The following is a 16,548-nucleotide window of genomic DNA, read 5'->3' on the forward strand; positions in this document are numbered from 1 at the left end:
TGTATGAGCCTTTCTTTGTAGAAACTCTTTACTATAATGCCTGCACCTTTCTCCAGAATCCATCTCAGTGAAATTTACAAGAAAATTACTAATTTGTTGTTTTTTCTTGGAATTAATGAAGAAGAAAACCTCTTAGGAGACATTATATCCATTGGATAATTGACTGATTTGGTCCTAATAATTACACAAAATCTGATAAGCTTGAAAGATTTTATATATAGGTCCAACTTTTGCTGCTACACCAATTGACAATGCTAATACCAGAAAAATGCTTGATTGATATGGTATAAAAATCTGGTATGCGTACAGTGAATAATAAGAGCAACAAGCACCTGTGAATAAAACTGCATTAGGGATGGATTTTATTAGGCCACCCAAAGGAGAGTATGCAGTTAAAACTATTCCTTTCTTTGTACAATATTATTTTAATTTCTATTGCTGCCATGCTGGATTCATCTCATCCTGAATCAAAATCAAAAGACTTACTTTAATTATCCTCATACAAAGAACTTTGTAAGAAAAAAAAGAGAGGAAAAGTGGAAAACTGAAGCATACCTAAATAAGAAACTGAAGACTCATTTTTAGTTATCCTTAGTGTTGGATTTAATTAATGGTACGCCCGTTATGGAAAACCCAAATTCAATATCCGACCCGTTATGAAAAGATGCCAACCCTTTATGAATAGGTGCATTGGTTTTATATAAACCATTCATATCTCTCTCTCTAATAATAATCAGAAAAACGTGTGAATAGTAACAGCCAAAATTAGAGAGAAAAGATAGAGAGCACCAAGAAGTATTCTGTTAAGGATTGAAGGTTTTAGGTCGTGGAAAACGCAGGGCTTCCGGCTTCGGCTTGTGATTCCTTGCAGAACCAGTGATACTGCTACGCTCGCAAGATCCGCTTCCGCACGAAGATTAACGGAGTTATTTGTAAGTTTTGTCCGTTGATTAACATTGGTATCAGAGCTTTTATAGCATGTATTCTGGTTTTAATATATAACACGGATTGTTCCGAAAATTCGCCTAATTTGAAATTATAAAATTATTTTTTTTTTCGAAATTATTTTTCTGAAAATTTTGTATAGCAATTTTCAGATTTTTTTTTCTCAAGAATTTCCGAAAATTAATTTCATGTTTCAGGAAAAACGAAATAATTTGAAATTATAATTTTGTTTAAAAATTATAACGAATTTTCAGATTTAATTTACAATTATTTTTTTTGTAAATTTGATCAATTTAAATACGAATTTTATTTTTTTAAAAAAAACGTATTTAATTGTATTCACTGTTTTTGGAGATTTTTTAAATGTATCTTTTGGAGATGCATTGCAAAACAGTGATGTTGTATAGTGGAAATGGGAGATGCAAAGCAAAACCATGCATTTTTAGTTGTTTATGGATCTTATACAACTGGTTGGACAATTTTTTGGTCCAAATGAATCACAACCGTCCAAAGAACCATTTTTTCTCAAGAATTTTCGGATCTTACAGCATCCATTTCTGGTTCATGATCGGTGTGTACAATTTTTATACTTCTGGATTGTACAGCATCCATTTCTGGTTCAAGCAGCGCCAATGGATGAGTCCATTACTGTTTGAAATGGAGAGGTTGTATGCATCGGTTCAAACTAAATAGACTTGGTCCATTCCGGGATGGTGAACCGCGAAAAATAAAAGTTTTTCTTGAAGCCGCTGGGGCTAGAACCCATGTCTATTGGGTGGGAGCCAAGTACCCTAACCACTATGCTAGAACAACTTTCTTGTTACCATCTTGATTCTATAAATTAAATATACTACAAAATAGTATAATTCACACTATGGTTTCATTTCCAATGATTATAATCTGAATTTTTTTTAATTATGCATTATTCATTACAAATGATGTTTAATCCAATTATTTTTTTTAATCCAGTACGGATTTTTTGATAACTAACCCACTACGGTTTCCAAATGCATTATTTATTATGCATCTATTTTTTTTTAATTTATGCATCTATTTTTTTTATGAAATTATGCATTATTCTGTATCAATTTTTTGTGAATATAATTTAAAATTATATAATTAAATGTATAATTTTCAGTGGGAGTTTTACACAGTGAATAATTAATAGTAATAAAATTTATAGAATTAAATGATGATTGTGAAACTTAGTGATCTTTCGATTTTAATCTATAAGTATTATTATTATTAAATTATTTCACAGTTGTTGTAAAACTAGAATTGTTATGCTAGGTATTAAATAATTTGTATTAAGCCATCAAAACTGTGATATGTCCTAACTTAGTTTAATTGTAAATTCTTAGTGAAATGGCATCTGCATCTAGGAATATTGTGGCAGAACTCAATAAGGGTGAAAAACTGAATGGCGATAATTATGAAATTTGGGCCATGAAAATTCAGTATGTCCTGGAAGAACAAGAGGTTCTTTCGGTCCCGGATCATATTCTAACCGAACCAGAAAAAGGTACAACTGCAAAGCACATTGCTGATAGTGCTGCATATGAGTCCTGGAAAAAGAAGAACTCCATTGCTCGTATTACGTTGCTGAGCAGTATGGATAATGATGTGATGCGTGAGTTTAGGCAACATGAGATTGCAAAAGAGATGTGGCTTGCTTTGAAGCAGAAGTTTGGTGGAACTTCTGTTACAAAACTGAGACAACTCACCATCAAGTTTGACACTTACAAGAAGCGTCCTAATCATAGCATGCGGCAACATCTGAGGGAGATGTCAAATATGATTAGTGAATTGAAGGACGCTGGCCATGTTTTGACTGAAGAGCAACAACTTCAAGCAGTGATTCGTTCACTTCCTCATACTTGGGAACACATGAAGGTGAATCTGACCCACAATGAGAGTATTAAAACTCTCAACGATGCAGCCAGGCATCTGGAACTTGAGGAAGATCGTATTGAGGCATCCAAGCCTCAAGAAACTGAATCTGCTGTGCATTTGGCTGGTTCAAGCTCTCATGGAGGGCAAGGCCAGAAGCGTAAGTCAAATTATGGTCAGAAGGGCAAACAAGAGAAAAAGCATAAGGGGCAAGATCGTGGCAAGGGAAAGGCTTCTCAGAATTTTAAGAAGCATAATAAGGCCAAGATCAAGTGTTTCAATTGTGGCAAGAAGGGTCACTATGCTCGTGAATGCAAAGAGCCCCGCAAGGTACAAATTATAGAAAAACTTTCATATTTTTCATATGTTTCCAGTTCTGTTTTTATTGCTGATTCTCATCCTTTGTGGACTGTAGACTCAGGGGCAACAGACCATGTAGCCAAAGACCGTGATTTGTTTGTGGATTTTCGTCGAATTCCGCAAGGTTCAAAATGGCTTTATGTAGGAAACAACTCTCGTGTACCAGTCAAGGGTATAGGCACATGCAAGTTGGATATGCGTGATGGTCGAACCCTCCTCTTACATGATGTTCTCTTTGCACCTGACATTCGACGAAATCTTGTATCTGTAGTAGTTCTTCTTAGATTTGGATTTACTTTGAACATGTGTCATACTAGTATTAAGTTGTATCTGGATGATGTGTGTTATGGTTATGGATATGTATCGAATGGTTTTATTATTCTGGATGTTATTAATGTGATGACTTCTTATAATACCCATTTTTCTTTATTTACATCATATGCTGATGAAAATGTTGATGTGAATGTATGGCACATGAGATTAGGCCATATTGGACAGCAACGAATGGATAGATTAGCCAAGGAAGGCATGTTAGGCCAAATTGAAAGGGTTAGTCTACCAACATGTGAAAATTGTTTAAAAGGAAAAATGGCAAGAAAACCATTTGGAACAGGAACCAGGTCTGAATTTCCATTGCAATTAATTCATTCTGACATTTGTGGACCAATGAATGTGAGGGCACGACATGGAGGTAGATACTTTATCACCTTCATTGATGATTATACGCGATATGGTCACGTCTATTTGATATCTCATAAATCTGACGCTCTTGCTTGTTTCACGAAATTTATAACTTTATGTGAAAATCAATTAGACAGAAAGGTTAAGGCCTTAAGAACGGATCGCGGTCGCGAATATTTGTCTGATGAGTTCAAACAAATGTGCGAAGAAAAAGGAATACTAAGGCAACTAACCATGCCATATACTCCACAGCAAAACGGAGTGGCTGAAAGGAGAAATCGGACTCTTTTGGAAATGGTTAGGTCAATGATGGCTCAAGGAAATCTGCCAATTAATTTTTGGGGTGATGCATTATTGACTGCTGCCTATATTCTAAATCGTGTACCTTCTAAATCTGTTTCTTCAACTCCTTACGAACTTTGGACTAATAGAAAACCAGATCTTAGTAATCTGAGACCTTGGGGATGCGCTGCCTTTGTTCATGATTCGTCTCATCAACATGGTAAATTGGGTCCAAGAGGTAAAAAGAGTATATTTATACGATACTCTGAACATTCCAAAGGTTATGTGTTCATTGGTGAACAATCCAGTGGGAGTGTAACAGAATTTGAGTCCCGAGATGTCATTTTCTTAGAAAATGAATTTCCAAGAAAGGGTGAGATAGGTCAGGAATTTTCTCTCTATGAAGTAGAGGAGGAGCAAGATGATTTGATTGTTGCAAATCGTTTGGTGCATATTCCTGAACCTCCAACAGTATCTCATCCAAGTGGGAGCAAGTCTGTAGATGATGCTGAGCCAAGTTCAGCACAATCACAAATTAGGCATAGCAATCGTGCTAGAGTCCCTAAACGTCATTTTCCAATCGAAAATGAATCTTACATGATTGTCATGCAAGATGAAGAAGAGCCAAGAAATATTCGAGAGGCTCTCACTTGTCCTGCTAAAGAGAAATGGATGAAAGCAATGGAAGAAGAAATGGAGTCAATGAGATCAAATAGTGTTTGGGAATTAGTTGATCTCCCTGAAGGACGCAAGGCAATTGGGAACAAATGGGTTCTCAAGATTAAACGTCTAGCTGACGGCTCAATTGAGAGGTATAAGGCAAGTCTTGTTGCTAAGGGGTATACACAGCAAGAAGGGATAGACTACGAAGAGACTTTCTCTCCTGTTGTAAGATTTACTTCCATACGGTTGATACTAGCTATCGTTGCCAGTTTAGATTTGGAATTGCATCAGATGGATGTTAAAACTGCATTTCTAAATGGCAATCTGGAAGAAGAAATATATATGGAACAACCTGTCGGTTTTGTTGCCGAAGGACAAGAGCACAAAGTGTGCAAATTGTTGAGATCCATTTATGGTCTCAAGCAATCTTCCAGACAATGGTACATTCGGTTTCATCAAGCAATCATATCATTTGATTTCGAAATGATTGATGAAGACCATTGTGTGTATGTCAAAAGATCCAAAGACAAATTTGTGATTCTATCACTTTATGTGGATGACATACTGTTGGCTAGTAACAATAAAGAGTATGTACAAATCATTAAAGAATGGTTATCCTCCAATTTTGATATGAAGGATATGGGTGAAGCAGCATACATTCTTGGAGTGAAGATTGAAAGAGATCGTTCCAAGAAGATGTTAGCTCTATCACAAGAGCATTACATCAAGAAAGTACTTGAAAAGTTTCATATGCAAGACTGTAAACCCATTGATACTCCTATAGCAAAAGGCGAAGGTCTTAGTTTAAGAATGTGTCCAAAGACTCCAGATGAAAAAGCACAAATGGAAAAAGTTCCTTACTCAAGTGCTGTTGGCAGCCTCATGTATGCTATGATGTGTACTAGGCCAGATATCAGTTTCGCCGTTGGGATGGTGAGTAGATATCAAGCCAATCCAGGACAGTCCCATTGGAAAGCAGTAAAAAGAATACTTAGATATCTGAAAGGTACTGCGGATTATTCATTGTGTTTTCAAGGAGAAAATCTGCAACTCATGGGTTACGCAGATGCTGATTGGGGAGGAGATTTAGATGAAAGAAAATCTACCTCAGGCTATGTTTTCTTACTTAGTAATGGAGCTATCTCTTGGAGTAGTAAGAAACAGAGTTGCATATCCTTATCCACAATGGAAGCTGAATTTGTAGCATTTTCAGCAGCAGTACAAGAAGCAGTTTGGCTTAAAAGATTTTTGAATCACTTGGGTTTTGGTGAGAATGAAACTAACTCAGTGTTGGTATACAGCGATAGCCAAGCAGCAATCGCTTATACAAAAGATCCCAAGTATCACTCAAAGACCAAACACATTGATACTAAGTATAACTTCGTTAGAGACATGGTGGCGAGAAAGCAAGTTTGCATGCAGTACATATCTACACACAAAATGGTGGCAGATCCTTTTACAAAGGCAATACCTAGAGATGTGTTTATTGGCCATGTGAAATCTCTAGGGTTACGTAGATTGTAGTTATATATATATTTTGATTGAACAGTATATATTATGTATATTTGTATTTGTGGGATAAATGCAATGAATGCTATTTACTTATACATTTATGTTATAATTGTTACAAATTATTTAATACCAATATATTTAGCATAACACATGAGATATAAAATGAAAGGTATGTCAGACAGTTGATTGGCCTTCTCACACAGGCAATCACTTCTATGTCTTGGTAGGACATAGAAATAAGATTGATTTTAAGCTAGACATGATACAAAATGTGAGAGCAAGTGCTTAAAATATACATCGCCTTGATAAAGAATCAAGATGAGGTCATATGAATATATTATTATGACCGAAGGTGAAATACCCACTATTCACCTTAACTGTCTTATGCCAAGTGGGAGTCCTGTTAGTGAATTTATATGATAAGTAGAGTTGTGGACTCAAGTTAGATATTATGTATATCTGAACTATCACTTGTACGGTATTGGATTTTAAATTAGACATACGCTCCATAAGAAATGGAGAATAATACCGTAACATATGTTTCATACCATATGTGCAATTGACCAACAGGGTAACAGAAGATATGATCTCTTCTTCTTTGTTGTGTGAGACCCGCGAGATAAAAAGGATCTCATAGTACTCTTCGATTTTTTACTAAATACTTGAAGTTTCTTTTCAATTAGTTATTTTGGAATGTTACCAATGATCATGTATGATGCGATCTAGTGGAACATATCTGAATAGCAAATTGATTTGGAATTAAGAGATTCTAGATAAAAGAAAAAGATCATTTGAGTGTTACATTAGGTTATATTCACTGGTGCACCAATTATGTTTATGTAACATAATTGTGAATATATAAGTATGGTTGTATCAATAAATAAAAGAGATCCTGTAATACTTAAAAATGTAATTTAATGATCTGGGGTACTGCATATTTGCTCTACTTAGATGTTGTTATACATACCTAACAGTTGGATAACAACATAGACTCTCAAATTAAGATATGCTGGTCACGGCCTATTTCCTTGTATGAATTTTAACAGAGATTAGAGATTACGTTCTCTTAGTTTATAGCGGGTATCCCATTTTGTGCGAGTGGGAGACTTAGTCAAAAGAGTCATTTTTACCTAATAAATAATAAACATGCACCATTATTTAAATTACCTGGTTAACAGCAGGAGGTATCTTAGCAAACTGAAGCAACTCCTCAAGCTTCTTTGTTGTAAAATTGCTCACTCCAATGGACCTTGGCAGACCCAGTTTTTGGCACTCTTCTATGGCCTCCCACACACCTTTTAGATCCAGGGGCATCACTTTGTCCCGATTCAACGGGAAGGTTTTTGGCCCCGGTTTCATACTGATTGGCCAGTGTATCAGATACAAGTCCAGGTAGTCCATTTTCAGAGTGCTATATGTTATGAATGAATTCAGCATATAATTACTAAGCATATCATGAATTCCAAACATTGCTAAGCAGTTGTGGAGGATGAACAAAGAAAGTGAGGTAAACTAGAAAGTGTTTCAGTATGAAAAATAAGCAAAAGGAAAAATTGTGTGGCAACTAGTTGTATCCATTATTACTATATACCAAAAAATGGTGCCTTTGTGATTTCTTAAATTTTATGCTAAAAGAAAAATACTATCAAAACTGTCTTATTTAAAAAAAAAATGAAAGAACTAGCTAATAACAACAATGATTCAAATTCTACAGCATGACAGTGTTGAAAATTGATTAAAAGTTGCTATACTTAGCATCAGATACGTGGCTGCTATAATTAGCAATATCTTTTTCGTACTTTAGGATGAACTGCAGTTCTGGTCAGCAGGGGTATTTATGGTAACAGATGCTAAATTTAGATTGTAGTGCAGTTATAGAAAGTAGTGGGTTCTAAAATTAGATAGATGTACTTGTAATAAATATGTAAGCATGTTATGTAATTAATGCAAGGTGTAAGAAAAGAAAATTCCACCATATTGAGAAATTAGTTTTCTGTTCAGCAGCAGATTTTTGTTTACCAGAAATTTCTGTCAAAACTCTGTTTTCGTACCAACAAGTTTACCAGCAAAAGGCTGCTGCAAATCAGCCAACTTTCTAACAGACAGGAAATATATCACAGTGCACAGCCATTGGCAAAGTTTTGGAATGGTAAGTGATGGTTTCTTCATTTTTAAAGTGATGGATGTATGACCTTTGTTTACCAACAAAAATTCAAATTACATATCTTCAGTTGAGATAATTACAATCGTGTGATAATAAAAGGGGAAAGAAAGTTACCTGAGACTAGTTTTAATAGCAGAAAGCACACGTTCGGGATGGTTGTCGGTACACCATAGCTTGGAGGTGATAAACACATCCGCACGCGACCCGATCAGACCTAGCCGCACAGCCTAAGAAATAGCATCACCCAAGGCACCCTCTGATCCATAATAGCTGCTATCTCCTTATCAGGATTGAACGAGGACTCGATCGTGCCTAAGGCTACGACTGGCATGTCATGGCCTGAACTAAGGGTTTTTAAAGGGATTCTGGTACTGGTTTCTAATGCCATCTCTCTGTTTCTCTCAAATTGAACTTGAGTTTGCTAGTGGCTGTTCCTGCTTTACTTCAAACGACGAATCTAATTCGTTAGTTAAAATCTGATCTCTATTTTGTCATTGATACATTTAAATGGAAAACTAGTAAATTTTCGAATTCATTTAGTATAAAGTCAAGCAGACCCACTTGGAATGATGCAGCCAATCACTGCTGGTCTTTTGCTTCTACTGATTATTCCTTTTTTTTTTCTTTTATTAGTAAGGGGTCACTACTCACTACACCTCTTCTTTCTGATAATTATGCTGATCCATCCAAAAATTATAGAAAATTGAATACTTTCTTGAATTTATTACAATAACTAAAACATTGTAAAACAACAACTGGTTACCGTTAATTTTGTGCAATAATTTTCTCTCTCGATCTTGTCCAAATTAACGATATCTAAACTGTGTATACGCAGCTTCCGAATTGTTGGTGACTGGTGAGACATGCCCAAAATATGAATATGAAACTATGAATATTAGTATATTATACAGGATTAAATATTACATTGTGCTCACTATATTAGACAGGATTAAATATGAAACTATGCTCACTATCTATCAATCTTAATGAGACAAGGTTGATGTTACACAGAATTACATAGGATTAAATGTGGCATGGATTAGATGTGACAAATTCTTAATGAGCGAGTTATGAGCGAGTTGGGTCATGCTCATGCTCGCTCATTAAGTAAATGAGCGAGTTTAAATGAGCGGATAAATGAGCGAGTTTATGCGAGCTTTTAATGAGCGAGTTATGAGCGGCTCACGAGTTATGAGCGATTTACTCACCCCTAATTTCAACGCACCAATATAGTTGTTGAACAGAGAGCGTCACAGGAGATCGAAACAGAGAGAAGGGATAAACTTTTGCACTGAATTTTTTTTATCACTATGTTAATGGAGGAGGATTCAAATGCCTTCATTTTTTGTCTTCATTATGTCTTTATTTTTAAAAACTTAAATAATTCAAAGTTTAAAACTTAAACATCAAAATAAAACCGTTAGATGTGATCTCTATTATTTTTTTTAGGTGTTCATAAAAAATTATCACATTTTGATTTTGTTTTTATATGAATCAATAAATTAAAAAATCAACGTCTAGAAATTATCCACATTAGTATACATTTTTACAAGCTCAAAATGACAATTAAAACAAAGTTGAAATGTCATAATTTTTTACACGTGCATTGATAAAATGATGTAGTTCATATCCAACGGTTTTATTTTGAAATTTAAAATTTAAATTTTGATTTATTAAAGTTTTTAAAAATAGAGACATAATGGAGACATAAAAAATAGAGGCATTTGAACCCTCATGTTAATGAGCGTGCGTGCGTGACATGAAATAAATGAACTAAACTCATTTTATCCAGCTACACGATATTAAAGAAAATGATGCAAACAAAATTAAGGAAATCTTGTCTATTAGTCTTAATTTGCTACTAGCTTCAGTAACCCATCCGTATTTAACATGTAGGACTCCAATAAAGAAACAATCAAATTTATGAACACAAACTATGAATTTGCCTTCATTTTCTGTACTTTTATCATGTGTCTATTTTTAAAAACCTTAATTAATACTTGAAATTTAAAAATTTAATCCTTTGATAAGATTTATGTTATTTTCACTATGTATATGTAAAATATTATAATACTTTGATTTCATTTTGATTTATATATGAACAACTTACATTAATGATTTCTTTAATGGAATCGGTGAGATACGTACATTTCACAAAAAATAAAGTTAAGAACTTACAATAATATATTATATTGATATGAATAATTTATTGATTTTCAATTAACTTATTGTTTCATATAAAAATACAAATTGAAAAATAATAATTTTAATTTTGCATGTAGAACAAATAATAAAATTCACTTATTTTCAATATATCAATTTTAAAATTTTTATTATTAAGAATGCATGGACGCTGGTTAAGCGTCTCATCACTTGTATCTTAGATTCCCGTTCCACGTGTAACAATCCAACAAACGATAAGAGAACCACCAAGCATACTAATATTTGCCACAAATAATCCTATGATGCTTCATCCGTCTAGATTAAATGTCAACATTTATATAAATTGAGGAGGTTACATCTTTATTTGGTGATACGAAATTGCACTGTATATTTTTAAAGTTTTCAAAATCTAAACCATTCAACATAATGAATATATTAAAATGTGATTGCAGATTAAATTATATATTTTTTTTGTACTACTTATTAAATATTTTACAAAATTGTTGTTTTAAAACCATTGAATTTTTAGACCCATCTTAATAAATAGTAACAAAATTAAAAAAAAAATGTAAAATTTGATCTACAAGCACATTTTACTATATCCACCATCAATATGATTTGAATCGACTATTTGATTAAGCGTCTCACTTATATCTTAGTTTCATGTTTCATGTATAAGCGTCCAACAAACAGTAAGAGAACCACCAAGCATACTAATATTTGCCACAAATATACCATACTAATATTTGCCACAAATATACCATACTAATTTTCAAATATACCATATCCAAAATAAAATAAATCAAATAACCACGTTTTTTGAAAAATTCGAATTTTGACACGTTCGCATCCCCTAGGTGAGGCCACTTTTCTGGGGCTGCATCTCCCAGATGCGGCCACCTTTTTTTTTTCCCCTTCTCCTGTGGCAGTTCAATTCGAAGAAAACAAAAAAAAGGGTGGCCGCATCTAGGAGATGCGGCTACCAGAAAAGTGGCCGCACCTAGAGAATGCGGCCGTGTTAAAATTTGAATTTTTAAGAAAATATGACTATTTGGTTTTTTTTTTTTTTGAATATGGTATTTTTTAAAATTACGGCAAATAATCCTGTGATGCTTCGTCCATCTGGATCAAATGTCAACATTTATATAAATTGAGGGATCCACTTACATCCTTTTTTTAATGATATCAAATTACACTCTACATTTTTTGAGTTTTCAAAGTTCAAACAATCGATCCAAACCGTTAACATAATGATTATATTAAAATGCACTTGCAGAACAAATTTTATATATATATATTTTTATTATTTATTAAGTATTTTACAAAATCGTTGTTTTCATATCATTGAATTTTTGGATCCATCTTAAAAAATAGTAACAAAATTAAAAAAATATATAAAATTTGATCTACAAGCACGTTTTAATATATCTATTATTTTAAACGGATTGATCCACTGTTTGATTAAGCGACTCACCTATAACTTAGTTTCCCGTTCCACGTCTAAGCATCCAACAAACAGTTAGAGAACCACCAAGCATACTAATATTTGCCACCAATAATCCTGTGATGCTTCGTCCGTGTGGATCAAATGTAACCCAAAAGCTGACAAAAAGACTAATTGGAGCGACAACGATTGGAGCTCCGACAAAAACACTTATTTTTAGTTATCCCTTAAACAAATTGAACTTTGTAAAAAAAAATCAAAAGGAATAACCATCCCCACATACATAATCATTTTTACCTAATTAATAATAAACTTTCACAATTATTTAAATTACCTGGTTAACAGCAGAAGGTATCTTAGCAAACTGAAGAAGCTCCTCAAGCTTCTTTGTTGTAAAATTGCTCACTCCAATGGACCTTGTCAGACCCATGGTTTTGGCACTCTTCCATGGCCTCCCCATACACCTTTTAGATCCAGGGGCATTACTTCATCCGGCTTCAGCGGGAAGGTTTTTGGCCCTGGTATCATAATTATTGGCCAGTGGATCAGATACGAGTCTAGGTACTTAAACATGTATCAATACATGTGAATATGAACAGTAAATATGTAAATAAACAGTTGTAGAAAAAAAATTATTAGATTTAGAAGCTGAACAGTACGTCTCATTTTCTCCTTCTCTTCTTCTCTTCTTCTCTTCCTCTCTTCCTCTCCTTATCTTCCTCTCTTTCTCCTTCTGCTTCTGTCTTCTCTTTCTACACAGAAAAAAAACCCGCCTATTTATAATGCAAAAAAAAAAAAAAAAAAAGACCGGGCTGTGGAAAAATTTCGCGGTTCCGAATTTTTATTCAGAGCAATGGATTTTTTCTGCGATTCTGAATATAAATTCGGGGCTGTGGATTTTTTTCGTACTTTAGGTATTTTTAATTTTTTTTTAAAACTCTAGTTATTTTTATTAAAATATTTTAAAATTTGAGTAAAAATAAAAAATGTCGGCTAGTGACGAAAAATGGAAAATATTAATGATAGAGAAAAAAAGGTGATGTGACCTGATCACAATTGCAAATTGCGACATTTCTATATGAGAAAGTACACTTGTGGGCATAGTGACAAATCAAAAGTTCGGGTTCGGTTCGGCGAGTTCAAAAATTCGTGATTCGGGTATAATTCGGGAATGATTCGGTACACTACGGAAGCAAAAAAAAAAAAAATTTCAACAGAAAACACAAAAAAATTCCCAAAAAAAAAAAAAAAATTCCAAAAAAAAAAAAAAATTCCGTTTTTTTCGCGTTTTTATCGCGAATAAAACGTGATTCGCGTTTTATACGCGTTTTATTTGCGAATAAAACGTATTATACGTTTTTCCCCGTTTTGAACGGAGTTCGGTTCGGGAACATCAAAAAAACGTTTTATACGCGAATTATACGCGAATTATTCGCGTATCATGTCACTATGCTTGTGGGTGGGCTAGGTTTGGATCTTTTGTGTCTATGCTTTACTAATTAAAATATCAAGGTATGTTATAAAATTAAATTTATTTGCAATAAAATTTAATTTGAGTTTCATACAATAAGTTTCTCTACACAAATATTTTTGAAATAAATCTAAGTCGATGTGAAATTTACAATTAACAAACAAAACAAATAAATTAAAATTACTATCTTGGGTACACCAATCAAAACTCAAAAAGTAATAAATTTGAATCCTGAAAGTCAACGTTAACAAGTGTTGGTTTTATTCATAATAATTATACAGATAAAATATGTTGTTTTCAATCAAAATATAGTAAGATCGTCAGCACGGATCACGATCCATATTTTATGGATAAAAAAAAAAGATGGATCGTGGGCATTGCCTTAGATTTATAAAATGTGGATCGTGATCCGTAGTGATGATCTTACTATATTAGTTAAAAATGAGATACTCTATTTATTTCTGTACGAGGCGTAGTGAGCCTTCAAGTCAGCAAAAAGTGCTTTCCACAAATCAACCGAAAGGAAAAGCTAAAATCATATTACAACTCTACCATTTAATTCGACAATATTATTATTTTTAACTGCTTAATTTTATACTAAATTAATTTGAAAATTTATAAATTTTGTATGTAAAGTAGTTCGGTTACAATTTATTATTTGAAACCAATTTAAAAACACCCTAATTCTACTCATAATTTTATAAATAATTAAGCATAACTTAAAATTTATTATTGAAGTATAACATAGATACATCACCCGTGAAGTAGTTTAGTTCCAATTCATTATTTGAAACCAATTTAAAAACACCCTAATTCTACTCATAATTTTATGAATAATTAAACAAAACTTAAAATTTGTTATTGAAGTATAACATAGATATATTAGTAATAATTAATTATTTAAGTTCATTATTTTAGTTTTGTGTAGTCACAATGTCACATAACCTCAAATTTGTTCATATTTTGCTACAACACTACTCCACAAGTGAAGTGAAGCTTTTGAGAGTTGTTGAATATTTGTCTAACTAAATGGACAAAGGATAAGGTTTCAAAGCACAACCATAACTCAATAAGTCTTGTTCATTGCTTTTGAGAGCCATGCATGATCAAATTTAATGATTTTGTTGTCCTTCAAATTAAAATTTTTTATTTCGTTATTTCTTCACTTTAATTCCTATAAATTATGTATTTTTTTTCACACATCATTTAAAAATATCTGTGCATTAATTTTTCCCACTTTAGAGTTATAAGTGGTGTATACATTTTGGAACAGAATTTTATTTGTTATTTAACATATACGTAACGTGCTTATCTAATGAATATACTTTAGAAATAATTACAATGATATTATTTTAAAATTGTAAATTCTCCTGGTTCGAAGTTCGCATGCATATTATTAAGTTTAATGAATATACATTATTTAACTATAAATTTGTCTATTGATTTTTTTTTTTTGTGAGTTGGATTTTAGGAAAGTATATTTTAGAAAATTAAGCTGTGGCGGAAAGTTGCACACGGATTATGTGAAATTGTACGCTTCTATAAGAAACTTGTTTTTTTTTTTTTAAATGTATTGCTAAGCCAAGTCAAGCAATTTTCTTGTAATTACATTTTTTTTCTTTTTTTTAAAGAAACTTATGAAATATAATTTTTCTTATTTCTATCAAAAATATTAAAAAAAACTATAAAAATCATCTCGATCGCCAGAAAAAAAATAGGCACATTGACATCACAACCTTTTATTAAATAATATATAAAAAAAATGTGAATTATGTGAAGTTTAAGCTTTTAGACAATTCGTACAGAAGGGTTCAAGTGTCTGCATTTTTTTATAACTCATCATGGTCCCTCCTCGATTTTTTTTTTAAATAGAATTCATTTAAATTATTTTAACGGAACAAGCCTAGTTTGATCGGATTTTCGAAAACTAGCCTCCACCGATCCCTAGAATCGGTGGAGCAAAAAAATTGAATCCTACACCGATCCTACGGATCAGTGGACCAATTTTGGAGCAATTTTCACACCTGAAGAGAGCCTGACCACAGAAGATCCCATACTACACCTACACCCATCCTAGGGATCGGTGGAGGCTTGATTTTCAAATTTTGCACATGGTGCCGAAGAGAAAAAGATATCAATGAATTATATTGATCTTATGCGTTCAAAAAGGTATGAAAACCATGCAATGATATACAGTTTTCATGAAACAATGACTCGCTACATACACTGTAATTCAAATAGTCACGCACTCGAAAGGAATTCAAGCAAAGTTTGGGAAATAAATCTGCTGCGATCCAAAAATCCCTGCAATCTTTGCGATTTCAAATCCATCCGTTCATTTGTTTAGAGATTTGCACATAAAAAATAATTGCTCCTTGAGATTTGTGCATTGTAGAATGTGAAGGGAGGGATCTGGTTCGCAGCAGATTTGTGCATTAAAAAATAATTGCTCCGTTCATTTATTTTTCAAATCGCAATTTTCCAAAGTTTGAACTCACGCAACCCCAAAAAGTCACGCAAATCAACACAGGGGTAGTATTATTTAATGCAATTCAAACCTACACCGGTCCTGTGGACCGGTGCAGATGTTTGGTGTGGTTTTGGTGCAGGATATCTGTGGCGGGGTAAATATTGACTCCACCGGTTTCTAGGATCGGTGTAGGTGTGATTTTTTTTTCTACACCGATCCTAAGGATCGGTGGAGGCTAGTTTTCGAAAATCCGATCAAACTAGGCTTGTTCCGTTAAAATAATTTAAAAGAATTCTATTTAAAAAAAAAATCTCCCTCCTCACTTCCAATTAAAATAACGTCATCAGTATTTTTAATTGAAAAAAATATGCCCTCAATTTTTTTTAATTAAAATATGTTGTCAACAATTGTAATTGAAATATGTCGTCAGTAATTTCAATTAAAATATGTTGTCAACAATTGTTAAATTAATATTCCTTAAAATATATATAGTAACCTAATGA

General features: G+C 33.0%; 1 protein-coding gene across 1 annotated transcript; it reads right to left on the reverse strand.

The window, feature by feature from the left end:
- Positions 1 to 343: 343 nt before the first annotated feature.
- On the reverse strand, positions 344 to 8,748 carry LOC144560744 (D-galacturonate reductase-like). Its single transcript, XM_078309989.1, has 3 exons — positions 8,612 to 8,748; positions 7,501 to 7,744; positions 344 to 462 (listed from the first exon to the last, which is right to left on the reverse strand). Exons 2-3 carry the CDS (start codon positions 7,732 to 7,734, stop codon positions 433 to 435), a joined length of 264 nt encoding a protein of 87 aa, XP_078166115.1. The 5' UTR covers positions 7,735 to 7,744; positions 8,612 to 8,748; the 3' UTR covers positions 344 to 432.
- Between the last annotated feature and the right edge of the window lie 7,800 nt (positions 8,749 to 16,548).

The sequence above is a fragment of the Carex rostrata genome, chromosome 10 (genome assembly GCF_964058835.1).
Source record: "Carex rostrata chromosome 10, lpCarRost1.2, whole genome shotgun sequence".
Lineage (NCBI taxonomy): Eukaryota > Viridiplantae > Streptophyta > Magnoliopsida > Poales > Cyperaceae > Carex > Carex rostrata.